This window comes from Lontra canadensis, unplaced genomic scaffold, assembly GCF_010015895.1.
Source record: "Lontra canadensis isolate GAN:19392208 unplaced genomic scaffold, GSC_riverotter_1.0 scaffold163, whole genome shotgun sequence".
NCBI classification, from domain to species: Eukaryota; Metazoa; Chordata; class Mammalia; order Carnivora; family Mustelidae; genus Lontra; species Lontra canadensis.
The window spans coordinates 569,563-586,476 of NW_022631157.1; the positions used below are offsets into that span (position 1 = coordinate 569,563).

General features: G+C 49.5%; 2 protein-coding genes across 3 annotated transcripts; one reads left to right on the forward strand and one right to left on the reverse strand.

Annotated features, from left to right (window-relative positions):
• Positions 1 to 211: 211 nt before the first annotated feature.
• IFT20 (intraflagellar transport 20) lies at positions 212 to 7,534 on the forward strand. Of its 2 annotated transcripts, XM_032845322.1 has the most exons (6): positions 213 to 351; positions 3,726 to 3,965; positions 4,127 to 4,255; positions 5,387 to 5,472; positions 6,011 to 6,114; positions 7,134 to 7,534. In XM_032845322.1, exons 3-6 carry the CDS (start codon positions 4,129 to 4,131, stop codon positions 7,213 to 7,215), a joined length of 399 nt encoding a protein of 132 aa, XP_032701213.1. In that variant the 5' UTR covers positions 213 to 351; positions 3,726 to 3,965; positions 4,127 to 4,128; the 3' UTR covers positions 7,216 to 7,534. The 2 variants fall into 2 exon arrangements, with proteins under 2 accessions (XP_032701214.1, XP_032701213.1); XM_032845323.1 differs by lacking the exon at positions 3,726 to 3,965 and having other exon boundaries at positions 212 to 351.
• A 109-nt stretch (positions 7,535 to 7,643) lies between these two features.
• TMEM97 (transmembrane protein 97) lies at positions 7,644 to 15,225 on the reverse strand. Its single transcript, XM_032845321.1, has 3 exons — positions 15,061 to 15,225; positions 9,822 to 9,966; positions 7,644 to 9,010 (listed from the first exon to the last, which is right to left on the reverse strand). Exons 1-3 carry the CDS (start codon positions 15,187 to 15,189, stop codon positions 8,751 to 8,753), a joined length of 534 nt encoding a protein of 177 aa, XP_032701212.1. The 5' UTR covers positions 15,190 to 15,225; the 3' UTR covers positions 7,644 to 8,750.
• Between the last annotated feature and the right edge of the window lie 1,689 nt (positions 15,226 to 16,914).

Genomic DNA, 16,914 nt, shown 5'->3' on the forward strand with positions numbered 1-16,914 from the left:
CTGGGACTCTAAAGCCGGCCCTGCCCAGAACCCAATCACTGGGGAGGGAGGGGCCCCTGAGAGCATTTCGGGGTGAGCGCTCAGCTACTTCCGGCAGCCTTTCCGGCGCAAAGCCCTCTGGATCTTGTAGGCAGCCGTCCCTCCTCTCAGGCTTGTTTCCCAGCAGGCTCTGCGGGTTGGGCGAGGTAAGTACTTCCGTAGTCAGGTAATGACGTTACCGGTAAACAGGTCCTGTAGCCGTGGCAGCAGCTGAGGCCGGCGGGCGAGGCACCGGCTGCCGCTGACCCGGGAGAGAACCGGGTTGCGGGAATCAGCCCGGGCGGCAGCGTGCTGCCGCTACGGGGTTGGCAGGTAGGCAGCGACTGCGAGTCGGAGGACGCGGGCGGACCTGGGGCGAGTGAACCTGACAGGCCGAAAGAAACGTGGGGATTCCGCGCGATTCTTTGCGAGCGGTGCGACGTCCACTTTGGACCTGGAGCTTTCCGCGCTGATGCTCGCAATGGTCTTGTGAGAAAACTGCAGCTCATATAAGTTCAAGGCGTTTACGTAGTGTGGACAGCCAGCTCCATCACCCAGGTCTTCCTGTGTGCACGGTGCCCCTTCCCCTCTCCCCGCGGATGGCGCCTGCGCGCGGTGCCGGGAGTGATCTGGGAGAGCCAGGGGGTGGAGAGAGTGTCTCTGCAGTTAACTTCAGGAGCTCAGTGCGGTTCTTGTGCCCGGTGTCTCCTCAGATGCCCAGACACGCACGTGTGGGAATTGGGAGGGCATCTGACGGTCGGCTGGGAACCCTCTCCCTGCCCTCCTTCTCGGGTCCTATCCATCTCATTCAACTCTGCCCTCCGAACATAGAGTTGGCGCTCAAGCCCGATACGTGGGAATCTTGCTTGCCTCTTTCCTTCCCTCATCCCCAAACCCCTACATCCAATCAGTCCTTTGCCAAATGCCATCAACTTACGTGAAATCGCAAACTGGAACACTTTTCTTCAGCTCCAAACTTTGGTTACTGTAATAGCCTTCTCTGTTTCCAGTCATTCGTTCCACAGACATTTACTGAGTGCAGGTGCCCAGTATGTGCAGGCACTGTGCTAGATGCTAGGGTTACAGTGATGAACAAGGTAGGTGTAGCCCTACTGTTGTTCCTTCTAGTTCATTCTCCATCCTAGGTCAGAGTGATCGTTCTAAAAGGGAGATATGACTGTGCTTCTTTACTGAAAACTGCTGGCTGCCCGCTACCCTTATGATCAAATCCAAGCTCATGACTGAGGCTTTGAGAGCCCTCCATGAGCCAGCTCTGGCCTTCCCATCTAGACTTAACCCTGTTCCACACTTCCCCTTGTTCTCTGGGTTCTAACTACGCCAGCCTTTCAACTCTTGGAATACACTACATTTCTTTTCACCTCAGGATCTTCACACATGCTTTTCCTTCTGCCTGGAATGCCTCCTTCCTGCTGCACTTGGCAAACTTTTGGGTATTCTTTAGGTCTCAGCTTGAGTGTCAAGTTTTCAGAAGCTTTTGTTGAGGGGCACCTGGGTGGCTCACTCAATTAAGCATCTGCCTCTGGCTCAGGTCATGATCCCAGGGTCCTGGGATTGAGCCCATGTTGGGCTCCCTGCTCAGCGGGAAGCCTGCTTCTCCCTCTGCCTCTGCCCCTCTGCCTGCTTGTCCTCTCTCCTTCTCTCTCAAAAAAATAAATAAAACCTTGAAAAATTGTTAAAAAAAAAAACTTTTGTTGAGACATCCTCCCCCCATATGAATTATGTCCTCTTGCTGCAGCTTCATATTAACCCATGTGCTTTTCCTCATACTGTCCTCACCACTTGTGATTGTTTACTGCCCAGAGATCAGAAATGTTTCTGAATAAATGCATCCTCTCAGGGAAGGGAGTGGAAGTGGAAGCAGATATTTGATCCCTTAGGTTATTGGAGGCTTTCTAGAGCAGCTGGTCTGGGCCCTGTAAGTGTTAAATGCTCGGACTGTATGTGTAAATGTAACAGAACAGCAGGAAGATGAATCTTTTAAAAATCTGGATTAAAAGGAAGCTCAGGATGATTAAAATGTTTCAAAAGGAAGATGCTAGCCTGGTTCCTTCAGTGGAGTACAGTAGGCCAAGGGCTCTGGGCCACAGTCATACATGGGCAGTCTACAGACTTGCATTAGTTGGCCCACAGTGTTAGATGTGGTTTTTCCTTTAAAATTTTGAATTTAAGACTTTCCTTTAAAAATCAGATTTTGGGGGTGCCTGGGTGGCTCTGTGGGTTAAAGCCTCTGCCTTCGGCTCAGGTCGTGGTCCCAGGGTCCTGGGATCGAGCCCTACATTGGGCTCTGCTCCGCAGGGAGCCTGCTTCCTCCTCTCTCTCTGCCTGCCTCTCTGCCTACTTGTGATCTTTGTCTGTCGAATAAATAAATAAAATCTTAAAAAAAAAATCAGATTTTGGGACACCTGTGTGGCTCAGTTGGTTAAGCATCTGCCTTCGGCTGGGGTCATGGTCCTGGGATCCAGTCCCACATCGGGCTCCTTACTCAGCAGGGAGCCTGCTTCTCCCTCTGCCTCCTCTACCAGTTCTGCCTGTAGCTCTCCGTGCTTCTGCTTCTCTGACAAGTAAATAAATAAAAATCTTTAAAAAAAAATCTTAAAAAAGAAATCAGATTTCTTCTCTAAATTTGGATTTTGGACTGTCTTGAAAATGAGTTCTTGTGGGTGGGGGACTTAATTTTTTTTTAACTGTTGCTCCTCCTATGGGATACCTGCTCTGGGAAGTTACTCCCATTATCACGGCATTTGGGACAGATCTTCTCTAAGGAAGCCCAAAGGGAAACAGCTGGGGGAGGTGGGAGCAGAGGAATGGGCTGGTGCAGGGCCAGGTGGTGGCAGAGCCTTTGGAACACCTGGGGTTTGGGAATTGGTATGGCAGCCAATGGCTAGACCTAAGTAGCCTTGCTTCCCTATTTGGAAAGGGTGTGTTTTTTTTAATGTGTGTGTGTGTGTGTGTGTGTGTGTGTGTGCGTGCGCGCGCGCGTGCGGTGTCTGTTTGCCAGAACAACAGTGATTTTTCAGTGTGTCCTTCCCAGAATTGAGGCATCCTTTGGACCAGGAATGCAGGGTGGCCTGGGAAGGGAAAAGATCTCCCTGCTGATTCTCTTGCCTGCAGAAAGAAACCCAGACTCCTGAGTTGGACACACAGGGTCTTACTGATCTGGCCCCAGCTAACCTTTGCAGCTCCGTTCTTGGTCCTTTCATCTTCTAGGTCTTCTGGCTGTTTCAGTGACCTCACACTCTTGTCCGTGTTGTTCTCTCCACCTGGGAAGCCTTTCCCTAGCCTCCTCACTTGGTACGTTCTTGCTGACGCTTCATTCCTTTTTGCGTTTTCTGCTAGAAAGAGATGGAACCAATTTTGGTCCAAGTTCAGGCCAGCATGTCTGTGGCAGACATTGTGGGTAATATCTTTATTCCTGGCTTTTTTTTTAAACTCTCAGTTTTAAGTCATGCAGATGTCCTCTTTTACTTGCTTTTGGTGTTATGCTAGGGCTGTGCTGGAAGAGCTTTTTCGTGTCCTTGTGGGTACATAATTGGGGACAAATATACTTACAGCTTCTCACAACTTAGTTCGAATGTTACTCCCTCACCCTGTTAACTGCTCTGTTCTCCTGCAACACTTGCGTGATATTTCTGTAAAAGCACTTAACACAGTATACTTTCTCAGTTTCCATATCTGTCTTCCTCCAGCTAAACTATGTGCTCCTCCAGGGCGGGCACCATGTCGCCCTCATCCTTGTACCCCCCGCATCTAGCAGTGTTGGCATGTAGTAGGCACTCAAGAAATGTGTGTTGAACGAACGATGCCCGTGACAAGCAACTGGACTTTATTCTTTCCTGACCCTTGCTCCTATGACACACCTCCCGGCTGCCACTAGCACCCCTTCAGAGCAGAGCAGAGCTTCTCTAGGGAAGCCGGAAGGGAAACAGGTGAGGCTCAGAGAGGTGGAGGCAGAGGGAAGGGGAGCCTTTGGAGGAGCGTCTGGGGTTTTGGCACTGGTGTCTGGGGGTAGGAGTGGGGCTGGGCTGGAAGTGGGCATTTCCTTGGGTGGCTGGGAAGTGATCGGGGACTGAGGCTGCTTTCTTCACAGCTATGGCCAAGGATATCCTGGGGGAAGCTGGGCTGCACTTTGACGAGCTGAACAAGCTGCGCGTGTTGGACCCTGAGGTTACCCAGCAGACCATAGAGCTCAAGGAAGAATGCAAGGACTTTGTGGACAGTGAGTGTCATTTGGGGAGATGTGGTACCACTCAGCTTTGAGCTGTGCCAACTGTGCTCTGCCTCCACACCCCACGTAGCTGTCATCCCTGCCAGAATGGGCCTAGTTGCTCCCTGGAACTTGTGTCTGGCCTTTGTGAATTCCCACGTACCAGTGACCTTGTCTCCCTGCTCTCTAATGCTCGCATGTAGTCAGACACAGAGCACCGATCAAGGCAAATGGTGAAATGGAGAGAGGCTTTCCCATCCTTGATTTTTTTTGCCTCAGAAACCTTGTAACAGAACTAGGGCTTGAGGGTAGGGAAGAGTTAGGTACTCACGATTTGATTTCCTGGAAGTTCAACAGACTCACTGAGGTCATTTTTTAGCTAGTTATCCAGGACACCTGTCCTAGCCTGTTCTAGCAGGCAAGTAAGCCCAGTGACAGCAGCTCTCGCTAAAGCAGGGATTTCTGTGGTTGTTGTTGAAGAGCAGGGATTTCTGAGCTTTCTGGGCTCTCCTTAGCCTCTACAGGGCTTGGCTGGTGAAAGGCAGCATGAGCTTTGTGGCCAGTCTTCTCACTGCATGCTGTCCTTCCTCCTGGGGTCTAGTTCACTCCTCAGTAGAATGAGGTCCTACCATACCCAAGGACACTGAAAGAAGCAAATGGGAGATGAGGCCCTTAAATGCTTTGAGTTCTGTATTAACTCTGGTCATGGTTGGCAAGGCCCTGCCCCCCTAACCACCATTAACTGACATCTAGTTCCTTATCTGGGGCTAGTCAGGAGGCTCTGTTCATGTCCTGAGTCAGTCCTTCTATGAATGTGGCCCTTTGTGCTTCCTGTCACTCCTGGGAAAGCAGGAGAGAGAGTGCGCGGAGGATGGGCCCATCAGGGTTCTTATACCTAAGGTTAATAGTCACTGGCTGGCTCACTTGGGACTCACAGTCCACTGGGCCCTTGTCCAGCTCTGGGCACCTGGCCACCCTTCTCCTGGTTTAGACTAAGGGTGGAAGACTTTAGGTCAGCAGGCACCAAATTGTTTTGACACAATTTAGAAGGGGCAGTTAGCCATGCCCTCTTGCCACAAGGGAACACTGAGGGAGTGGGGATGCAGAGAAAATAAAATCTTTTTTTTGTTCTTTCCCTGAAAGAAATTGGCCAGTTTCAGAAAATAGTTGGCGGTTTAATTGAGCTTGTTGACCAGCTTGCAAAAGAAGCAGAAAATGAGAAGATGAAGGTAAGATCAGCATGTCTTCTAAATCCTGGCCCATTCACTCTTCCTCTGCCATCTTGACTTTTTCTTGGGGGGCGGGGGTGGGCTTTTCTTTATTTAAAACAGGATTTTAGTAATGAGCACAGTTAACCTTCTGTTAAACTCTTACATGCCAGTACATTTTGTCATTCTTTCCTTTGACCGTCATATCACCGAGATAGGTGGTTTTACGCTCGTTTTATAAGTGAAGCATGTGGGCATGCAGGGTGTCAAGGACTTGGCAAATGACCCCAGGCTAAATGGCACATCAAATGGGCCGCTGACCACCTGTGTGTCAGAGTCGGGGATGCTCATAGACCTACCCCGAAGCTGCCGTCTGGGTGTTGTCAGGCACTTGGGGTCATGCTGGTAGTCCTCCTCCTCATTTCCAAGGCTCTGGGGCTCAACTGTCTTGCTAGCTGGACACTGAGATAGCCCCAGTGGCCCTTCCTTGGCTGAGGACTTAATGCTGAAGACAGTTTTAATGAAGCCATGACCTTCTTCGGTGATACTGTTTTTCTAGGCCATTGGTGCTCGGAACTTGCTCAAATCTATAGCAAAACAGAGAGAAGCCCAACAGCAGCAACTCCAAGCACTAATAGCGGAAAAGAAAATGCAGCTTGAAAGGTAAGAAGTTATGATGTAAAGCAAGTTCTTTACTTAATTGCAATTCTGTTTTTCCTTCTCGAATGGTCACCTCTTATCCTTCTTCATCATTGTTCTCCCAGGGATAGTGTCTCACTTGTCATCCTGATTTGAAGATTTAAAAAATAAAATTACAGGGGCACCTGGGTGGCTCAGTAAAGCATCTGCCTTAAGCTCAGGTCATGATTCCAGGGTCCTGGGATTGAGCCCACATCGGGCTCCCTGCTCAGCAGGGAGTCTGCTTCTCCTTCCCACTGCTTGTGTTCCCTCTCGCTGTGTGTCTGTCAAATAAATAAAATCTTTTAAAAAATAAAATTACATTTGCTGAAAGGAAAAAAAAATTTTTTTAAAGATTTTGAGAGAGAGAGAGACAGTGAGAGAGGGAACACAAGCAGGGGGAGTAGGAGAGGGAGAAGCAGTTTCCCTGCCAAGCAGGGAGCCCCATGGGGGGCTCAATCCCAGGACCCTGGGAACATGACCTGAGCTGAAGGCAAATGATTTACTGAGCCACCCAGGTGCCCCAAGAAAATTTCTTAAAACCACCTCTAATATTGAGAGCTTGAAAGCTCAGGTAGCAAGTGTCCAGACTCAGCTGGTTCTCCTAAAGGAAAACACCTCTTGGGGCTGGAGACTTCTCATGTGTGTCCCTAAGCTGGGCTTTGCCTCTTTGTTCTTTCTTTTTTAAAAAGATTTATTTGAGAGAGAGAGAGAGAGATCACAAGCAGGCAGAGAGAGAGGGGGAAGCAGGCTCTCTGCTGAGGAGAGCCTGACGCGGGGCTCGATCCTAGGACCCTGGGATCATGACCTGAGCCAAAGGCAGAGGCTTAACCCACTAAGCCACCCAGGCGCCCCACTCTTTGTTCTTTCTTACCCTAACTTCTACATTGTGTACTCACACTATTTCTTGGCATCATTTAAATCATTTATCTTCTTCTCTAGAAGAATTAAATGCATGGTTTATTTCATCCATTTTTAGGGCTTCTAACAATTTTGTTTTTCAGGTATCGGGTTGAATATGAAGCTCTGTGTAAAGTAGAAGCAGAACAAAATGAATTTATTGACCAATTTATTTTTCAGAAATGAACTGAAAATTTTATAGGAGGGCAAAAAACCAACCCAAACCCCAAAAAACCTCTATGCTGTTCCAGTGACTTGACTAATGGCCCACGTATGTCCTGAGAGATGGTGTGTAAGGAATGCAGCATCTCTGAAGGCAGTAAACAAATCAGGGAGCTTGTCGCAGAGGTCTGTGCGCAGCTGCTGGCGAACACCCACAGCCACGGTGGTCCAGGCTCTCACCTCTTGGCATTCTTAACCTGACCTGAGCAGTCTGTAAACTCGATTTTTTTTTTTTGTAATTTCACAAAGCTTTGGAAAGGAAGAGCAATAAATTACTGTTTTCGAATGCTTTGATCTCCCTCTTTTCCTGGTGCCCTTGAAGTGTACATTTAAGACCTTGAGAGAACCCTGGACTCTCGTGCCCCTCCCTCGGCCACGAAACAAATCAGGCAGTGGTCAGCAGGTGCCTTTATTTGGACCAGACACATGAGTCAGATGATACTCCCAACAAGCAGACCAGCATGGCCTGTGAGCAAAACAGACAAAAAGAGGGAACCAGACAGGACCAGTTCTCATTTCCCATGTGTGTTCACAGGTATGTGTGGGTGTTTTGAGTTGACCCTGAGTATGATTTAGAGAAAGCAAGGAACCCAATGAAGCAAGCCAGCATTTACACAATGGACATGTCATGCCTTGCTGCCCCTTTACTCAAGAGAACAAGCCAGGAAGGATGACGAAACTCTCAGGAAATGTGCAGTTATCCAATAGGAAGCACACTCCACATCAGGTGTGAGGCACCAGACCTCAGAGGGAAGGGACTTAATTTCAGGTAGTCTGTAAAAACATAGAAGATTAAGGTTTGGAAAGAAGGAATCAGGAGATTAAAAAAAAAAAAGTTTTTCTGGGATGACCTGTTTAATACAGAAACAAAACACCTTCAAGCTTAATCCATTTCTGAAAGTTAGGCCAGAGCTGACCCTTGAGTAAAATTGAGTTTAGGCCTCTTGTAGAAACTTTCCCCCAACCAAGGGTGGAGGAAAAAAAAAAAAAAAAAAAAAAAGCCATGATAGTTTTTAATGCATATTAAAGAGGCATAATTTCAAACTTAAAAATGACCCCAGAAATCCCACTCTTCATTTTGCTGATAAAGGATATGCTGCAAAGAATCAGGAGTCAAGGGTTTGAATCACATGTGCACTGTGGGTCAGGGGACTCATGAACATGCCAAGCAGACCACGATTCTTGGAAGTTTATCCGGGATCTGGTCTGGTCCTGCTCACAGTGGAACTCGGGGCCACGGGGAGGTATTTGGCACTGCTTCCCTATAAGCCAGCCCACACCCTTCTGTCTGTGCTCAGCTGACTGGTCTGCTGGCACCAGTGTCCTCAGAAGGCGAGGTTCTGATGTGGCTCCTGCCAGAGTCTTGCTCTTTGTGTGTTGCTGGTGTGTTTCAAATGCTACTGGAGGCATGGGTTCTGAGCAGTTTTCCTCATACCGGGTCCAATAGGAAAACCACGCTGTGGGCTTCTCCCCCTGGGGCCAGTCATTACTATTGTCATTCATTTTTTCTTCCTTTTCTCCTCGTACTTGTAGTAGGGGCTCCGCAACATGAAAAGCAGAAGCATAAGAGGGATGAGAAAGTAGGGGGCATAGACAGAGACGAGGGTAAGTCTTTCGTGGAAAGTCTTAGGTCCTTGTCCTTTGAAACCACTGGCTTTGGAGAAATCATCAAATAGAAACGTGGAGAGGATTGGAATGAGCGTTGTCATGGTGTGAACTGAATAGATGATTGCAGGGGTGCGGATCCACCTGCGGCCTCCTGAAGTGGGGAGTGGGAGAGAGAAGCATTAGGTCTGCTCATGACCCTGGGGGGGCCCCCCGCTTTTCTTCATGCCTGCTCGCTCCTTCCAGTTGAATGCTCCCCTCCCAGGGCAAACGAATGGAGGACTGGGGGTGCTCTAATGCTGCCTAGCGCCCGGAGCTGGGGCTCTAGCACAGGGACCGCCAGAGAACCAAGGGCGGGGGTTGGAGTTGGATTCAGAACAACTCTGTGGCAGTAAAATGGCCATTAACAGTTGACACGGGGGCGGGGCCTGCCAACAGCATCTGTTAAGGAATTACATACGGGTGAGAAGACCAACAGCTTCTGCCAAGACAGAGCTGGGGGTCTCCAGTGGGAAAAAGGGTATATGAGCTTAGTTACTATGTACGGGAGTTCGGCCCCGTCTTTATAAAAGTGTTAGTCCCAGGGGAACACTGTAAGAATAAAGGAGAAGTGAAACCCTTCTGGGATGATGCTACTGCATAAAAGCCAGTCTGGTGCTATCCAAGTCAGAAACATAAAAACCAATGATGAAAGGAAAATTCTGCAGGGGTAAAAACAAACGAACAAAAAACCCCCCAAAACAATAAAAAGGAACGAGTTCAATCTGCAAGCAGCCCCTGGTGCGGGAGAGGTTCCCAGCTAAGCACAGGCACAGGCCTGCACCCCAAGTAATGTCTCCTGCCATCCCCACCCCACCCGAGGTCACCCTTAAGGGGACTGCTCCCCTTCTCCAAGACACTTTCCCAAAAGATTTCTGGGACCTCATTTCAAAAGCAAAAATGGGATTTCCCCACTAGTTACCGACCTCTCAAGAAGGCGTACGCTGCTACGGGAAAGAAAGGCAGCTGGAACACAAGCTCGCAAAACAGGAAGGACTTAAACCACGCTGGGGGGGCCTGAAGCAGAGGGTCTTTGAACTCCTTCATGTACCACTTCAGCAGGTTTGTCAGCTGAGGAAAGAGAAAGGTCACTGTGAGTACAGCCACCTGGTGGGACAGGCCACAGCTCCGTCCCACCGCAGCCCAGGTGGTCACTTCCAAACAACTCACTAGATCCTCCTAGAAGCTTCTCTCAGTTCTTCCACGCCCTCTGGGCTACCCAGCATTTGCTCACGACTCTGTGACAATACGCAGCCTGCTGCGTTGCCCACTGTCATGAGCAACGGCAGCTGGCACATAGTAGGCCGAATGAGCACACAAAGGCAATGGATCTGTCAACAGTCTCCTTCTTGGTCAAGGACAGCTGTGGAAAGCATCCTACCATCCAGCCTGGAACAGAAGCGGCCGCACACCCGGCTCCAGGGCCCAGACCGCCTCAAACACAGAAATGAACTGCGTTTGCCTTTTGGGGGTGGGTTGGGGGGTGTGGCGGGGATGGAAGAAGGGAGATCAATTTAACCTCTATGAAGATGCAATTTTAGACAATTTAATCCCTAAATCTCAAGCTCCTCATCATTCTTAACTACTCTAGTTCTGAAGAGTGTTCTTTTAGGAGACCAGGAGGGTATTTGTAGAACACACTGCCCAAACCACAAGCTACAGAGCTTCTAGGCTGTGTCACCGCCTGACCGTTAGCAGTCTGGGTTCCAGCTGGCTGCCCACCCCTCTAACCACTGTTAAATCAGAAACTGTGCATCCGTGAAGACACGGCTGCCAGCAGAGGAAGGAAGCAGGAAGGTTTGAGGTTGCCCCTCTTGTGCCCTTTGTTAGGGCCCAAAGCCCAGGGCTCCCCACACCACACAGACTACTGAAGGTCTGTTGCATTTTACACCCTGTCTTGACACACCAGCCTCCAAAACCAAAAACATTTCTTGATTTCATGATAAATCAAGGCAACTTCCAGTGTCAGAATTCAGCCTGTAATGGAAAATCCAAAGATGTTTTTCCTGTTAATTTTTAATCAAAAGATAAAGGCTCACTATTGTGAAATAAGGCCTCACTGCTGAAAGTAGCCTTTTTAAGCAAATATCCAGAAACAAACATTTCGTTAGGCTGATCTTACTTTCAGAAAGGCTGTGGCTCAACAACCTTATCTACCAAAAGATATTCGTACTTGATTTGAAATCAAAATTTTACAGCAATACTCTTGGCTTCCTTCTAGGCACTTCTCAGGGAGGTAATGGCATAGAAAATACTCTTAAAGCTTAAGTCCCTGCACCTCTCCTGGGCTCTGTTTCCTCATCAGTAGAACAAGCAACGTGGACCAAATATTTAAGGTCCTTTTTTGTTTTCTAGATTTTCTTTTCTTTTTTTAAAGATTTTATTTGACAGCAAGACAGGGAACACAAGCAGGGAGAGTGGGAGAGAGAGAAGCAGGCTTTCGGCTGTGCTTGGAGGCGGGGCTCAATCCCGGGACCCTGGGATCATGACCTGAGCCGAAGGCAGATGCAGGCGCCCTGCTTTCTAGATTTTCTTAAAAAAAAAATTTAAGGGAATGACCTGCTTTGAAGATTTACCCTAAGATTTACAAGGCATTCTCTGATTTATTTGAATTTCATTTTCTATTCAATTTGTATACAACCTCTCAGATCAACCTATTTCCTAAATCCAGACAGTTCTATACAGCCTGGTGATTTCTAAGGGCTGCAGGATGAGATTAGCAAAATTTAAAATAATCTAATCAGCCAGCTCTGGAAGTAAATCAATTAGGACCCAAGCACCTGCCCACAGTCACATAATAGCCACATGATGCCAGACCAAGGCCTGGACAAGGGCAGATGGAAGGCAACTCATAGGTCCTTGGCCGAGTGAAGAGCATGGGACTTGGGGACCCAATTCCTGGCTCTGGACAAAGTGCTTAATCTCACGAAATTTGTTTCCCAATTATAGTACTTAGCTCACTATTGGTAAGATGAAAGGACTTAATGTACATGGACCTTAGAACAATGGCAAGCACACAGTAAATGTTACCATTACGTAATTAAATGTAATTAACCCATATTCAGAGAAATTCAAGTTTAATCTTATTAAAATCTCAGCATGCAACTGTTGTTAGTAAGAATTATTCCTATTAGCTAAGACCCAAAAAAAGGTTTATACCGGACTCACATTTGATTCAACTTACACTCTTAACCATTAAACTTTTTACCTGGCCTTTGCACAAGGATTTCTAAACCATGAGTTGCAAAGGTACTTCTCTACCTTAGAATGAGGGCATGAGGGTGCCTGGGTGGCTCAGTTGGTTAAGCGTCCTACTCTTGATTTCCACTCGGGTCATGAGATTGAGCCCCATTCTGGGCTCCTTGCTGGGCGTGGAGCCTGCTTAATATTCTCTCCTTCTGCCTTTGCCCCTCCTCGATCATGCTCTCTCTTAAAAAGAAGAACGAGAGCACAGACTGATTTCACACATAGACGCTCACCTTTTAAAAATTTGTTTTGAAGATTTTATTTATTTGACAGAGAGGGAGAGCACAGCAGGAGAGGAAGAAACAGGCTTCTCATTGAGGGGCTCGATCCCAGGACCCTGGATCATGACTTGAACTGAAGGCAGAAGCCTAACCGACTGAGCCACCCAGGTGCTCCCCATCTTTCCTTATTTTAGCAGAAGCAATGCTCCCCAGCTGCAAACGATATTACAAAATGCTTCCCCATCTTCTCCAAGTTCTAAGTCAAACGAAATCCTTACTGTTTCATAGTAAAAGTTTGTCCAATTGTTGATCTGTTCAAACCAAGGAAGGTATTTAATTGGCAAATTTTAGCCTAACCATTATGGGAGCTCTGCAAACTTTTTAGTTTAGGGGAAAATTCCTTCTATGTAGGGAAGAAAAACACGACAGATGTTAAGATTTGGAACTTTTTCAAAGAGAACCTGAGAATAACTCAAGGATTTTATTATTTCCCCATAAAGAACCAATAAAACCTTCAAACTCTACTCCAAAGCAACAAGAGTGAAAAGAGACACAACCTTTTCAAAATAGGATGCCCCCGTGTTGCTAACACCTTCAAATGGCATCAGACAGACAAACACACGTACGCACAATTTGGCCAGATTCTGCTTGCCCATGACCGTTTACAATAAGTCAATATTATAAAGGTGAGAAAACTTTTTACCAAATCAAATATATAAGCTTAAATGGGGTCTTTATGACACTCCACGCATTTTTATTGTATTCAGTGAGTGGGGAGCAAGGACCTGGGGGAACGGCACATTCAGAAAAGATAAAAGTCCCAGCTGTTAAGTCAGGAATACCCGGAGGAACAGAAGTGCCCAGTCCTAAAGGGATTCACATCAAAGACTGAGCAGGCAGCCTGCCCGAGCTTTGCTGGTCACACAGGCTCTGCAAGCCACACACGAGGCTCTCCTTTCTTCCAGGCAACTAACAGCTGGTGCACAGCTGTGGAAGCTTTCTGAGAGTGCGACTGTGCGGCAGGCGGAATGACAGCCCCAAAAGATATCCCCCTCCTAATCCCCTGGAATCTCTGCACCTAACCTTTTTCGGCAAGAAACTCTGCAGATGTGACTAAGTTGAGGGTCCTGAGTTGGGGAGGCTAGCTATGCGGACCAGCTGGTTGTCTCTGAATGTAATTGTAAGCCTCCTTTATAAATGCGGAGCAGAGGGAGCCCGAATTATAGAAAAGGCAGCAAAGCGATGACAGAAGCAGAGATTGAATTGGTATGTCCGCAAGCCAGGGAACACTGGCAGCCACCACAACCTGGAATAGGCAAGAAACAGATTCTCCAGTAGGACCTGCAAAGGAACCAGCCCAACAAGATGCATTTTGAACTCCTGAACTCCAAAACCGTGAGCCAGTAAGTTGTTTCAAGCCCCAGTGCTTCGGTATTTTGTTACAGCGGCAACAGGAAACTCACACCGCGGTATGGCTAGCTCACAAGCTCAACCAGCTCTCTCTTACTTGGCAGGTGAGGCTACACAGCCTGGACTTGCCCAAGATACCAAGGCAGCTCTTGAAAGAACCAGGTCCTCAGAATGCAGTTCAATGTTCTTGCCAATCAATTCCTACAGTTTTCTCAAGAAAAGGTAGGTCAGAAGTCTTCCCTGATACGCTTGGGATCTAGAGGCAAACAAAAGGACTATGGAGTGGGGCACACTGTTGAGCAGTGGCCTTTCTGGGAAGGTCAGACCCCTAGAAAAGTTAATGGAAGCTGTAGACTCTCCTCCCAGAAAAATACAAGGCACAATTTGCATACCCTGTAAGGGGTTCCTGGACCTAAAGTTAAGAATCCCTGCGCTGCAGAGAAAAAACGTCTAAAGACATAGAGAGGCAAAATCAATTACTTAGGTAGACGAGTCAGTCTTGCTCACAGTTCTGCAGACAATCTGGAGAAGCACAGAACTGAGGACACGAGTTTCATGGAAGGTTACTGGAAGGTTACGGGGTCCAGACATAAAAAAGACCAGAGAAAATAAAACGGTTGCCCTGAAGGAATGACAAGCATTAAAGCAATGTTTGGGGTAAAGAATACTCAACAACCAGAGAATGGGGCTTTTTGCCTTGATTTCTACTCAGGTGATCATTCTTACTGGAACCTAATGACAAGGGCTGATTTGAAAAGGTATCCTTAATTTACTTACGAGCTTTTGAAGTTGGGGGATCCTGATCCTGAAGGAACGATCTGTGCATGCCCTTTCTACGGGTCTAATTCCACTTGCACTATCTCTTTGGGATTAGACGGTATTTTAGAGCTCTTTCAAAGAACACACAGATCCAGCACGTGATTGAGACACTGGTTTCACCCAGGCTACTTCCCTCAAATACCACCGACCAGAGGTGGTGGGTGCGGCCTTACAGACCCAGGGAAGGAGTGTCTTCAAAAGGACCAAAGTGTCTGCACCAAGCAGCTTGGGGTAAGGGTCTGGGGCAAGGAAAACCCCAAGCAAGACGTCGAGTTGACCGGTAAGAAGGGGCCGGAGCAGTGGAAGGGCCTAAGAGGGCGGTAGGGAAAGGGGGAGCAGAACCAGAACCCGGGGTACGGGGGGGCTCCGGCGGAGGACGGGAGGTTTTGGGGACGCCAGCGTACAACCACAGCGCGCGCAGGGGCCCCAACCTCGAAGACTGGCGGACAGGACTAACTGTCGCCCTCACCTCGACCGGGTAGAGTTCGCGCGGCAGCACCACCTGCAGGTCCAGGAGCAGAGTGATGGGGACGTGGGAGAGGAAGTAGAGGCCCAGTAGCCACTCCAGGCCGCGCCGGGCGCCCAGAGCCCCCATCATCCGCTGGCTACGCGGGGAAGGAGCCGAAAGCTCGCTCGCCTGTACCGCGGACGTGAGAAGTGGGCCCCCACCCACACAGCGTCCCAGGACTCCGCGCCCCCGCCGCCCGCTCCGCCCCCTTGAGGGATACGCCGGCCATTCCCATTGGCTGGCTGCGAATCCGCGGCGGGAGAGGCGCTCGCCGCAGAGCGCGCCCATTGGCTTGTCCGTGCATAGCGTGTCGAGGCGGTGCCCCGCAGACCATTTCTATTGGCCTCCGGGAGCGCCGCGTGGGACGGGGGCGGGGCCCCCCTCGCCCGCCGCTTGGGCTGGCGCGCGGGCGCGCGGCGTGCAGGCTGAGCTGGCGCACTGGGGCCTGGCGCGGGCCGGGCGTCTAGCTGCCGACTCCCGGGCGCGCTGTGGTCCCTTTCGCTCGGTACTCCGCTCACTGACTGCAAACCTATAATGCTGACTGAGCGGCTCCCGTGGGCCGGGCCACGGGCGCTGGTGGAGGTGAGCTCCCGGTGCAGCGGAGGTGCAGCAGACCAGGCGGGCCTTACAGTGCGTTGTGCGATGTGATCCGCGCGGTGGCTCGCTATTCACGGGCCAGGGCACACCGGCAAGATCCCTGTCCCTCCGGAATCGAGGGGGCTCCGGGGCCTTTCGAAAGGTTGCCTGGAAGGCAGCCAGCCTTACCTAAGCAAGAAGCACAGGGTTGTAGTAAGAGGATGGACAGGTCTTGGTGACTGGCTGTGAAGAACGAGGGAAGATTTATTCACTCAGCAAATATTGATCTTTAACTCTCTGCTGGGCCCAGCCATTCACTGAGGAGTGGGACACAGGAGGACTTGAAGAGAAAGTAATCTGTTTCTGGCTGTGTTGCCCATGAACATCTGCAGCCTCTGAGTGGAGAAGTGTAGGAAGCAGTTGGATAAACGTGTCTCGAGATGTCGATCTGTGTGGCAGAGCGGTCGATGGGAGTCGAGGTGTTGACAGCAGAGGGCCCGTAAGAGGTCTGGAGGAGCCCCAGCCTCAGGGTTGGTGTGAGGAGGGGGCTAAGACACAGGTGCACACAGGAGTGTGATGTCACAGAAACGGGCGTGTTGGGGGGGGTGCGGTGGGGGAGGTTAGCTGTGTCAGAACAACACTGAATGTCCCCCTCAGTGGCCCTGTGAGAGCACTTGTGGTGTGGTGGGAGTGGGCGGCCCAGCTGACAACAGGGCAGGGAGTGTAGACCTCTGGTTAGGAGGAGAGGAGAGAGATGGGGCAGTAGCTTGAGGGAGATGTGCCCAGAGAGGGCTTACTTATTTCTCAGAGGAGAGAGACTAGAACACTTGGACTTGTTTAGATGCTGTTTGAAGTTTCTGGGTCATGGGGAGAGGTTGTCCATATAGGAGGAATGGAGCAGGAAATGTGGCTCAAGGCCTCCAAGGAGCTGGAGAGAATGGAATGATTAAGGTTAGGTCAGAGGAGCTCTGTGCCTCCCCGGCGGGCCCCTGGGGATTGGGACAGAGACACTGGTGGCAGTGTAGAGGGCCCCGCTGAGGTGGGTCGCCATTGATCCGGAGGCCTGATCTAGGTTTTGTGCTTTTCTCCACTGTGGGGTCTGCTCAGCAAAAAAGGCTACTGACTTATCCAGGGTTGTGGTTCAGAAAGACAGTGGTGATTTTGAGACGTTGGGCAAGAGGGCAGTTGAAGAGACGGAGTGTGTGCTTCAGGCTGGATAGGGAAGAGGCCTCGGGGGGC

Coding starts and splice junctions, on each gene's coding strand:
- IFT20 (XM_032845323.1), top strand. CDS start 4,129: ATGGCCAAGGATATCCTGGGGGAAGCTGGGCTGCACTTTGACGAGCTG. Junction 5,473..6,010: donor CAGAAAATGAGAAGATGAAG/GTAAGATCAGCA, acceptor CTGTTTTTCTAG/GCCATTGGTGCTCGGAACTT. Junction 6,115..7,133: donor AAGAAAATGCAGCTTGAAAG/GTAAGAAGTTAT, acceptor TTTGTTTTTCAG/GTATCGGGTTGAATATGAAG.
- TMEM97 (XM_032845321.1), bottom strand. CDS start 15,189: ATGATGGGGGCTCTGGGCGCCCGGCGCGGCCTGGAGTGGCTACTGGGC. Junction 9,967..15,060: donor GCGAACTCTACCCGGTCGAG/GTGAGGGCGACA, acceptor CTCTTTCCTCAG/CTGACAAACCTGCTGAAGTG. Junction 9,011..9,821: donor AGCGTACGCCTTCTTGAGAG/GTCGGTAACTAG, acceptor TCCCCACTTCAG/GAGGCCGCAGGTGGATCCGC.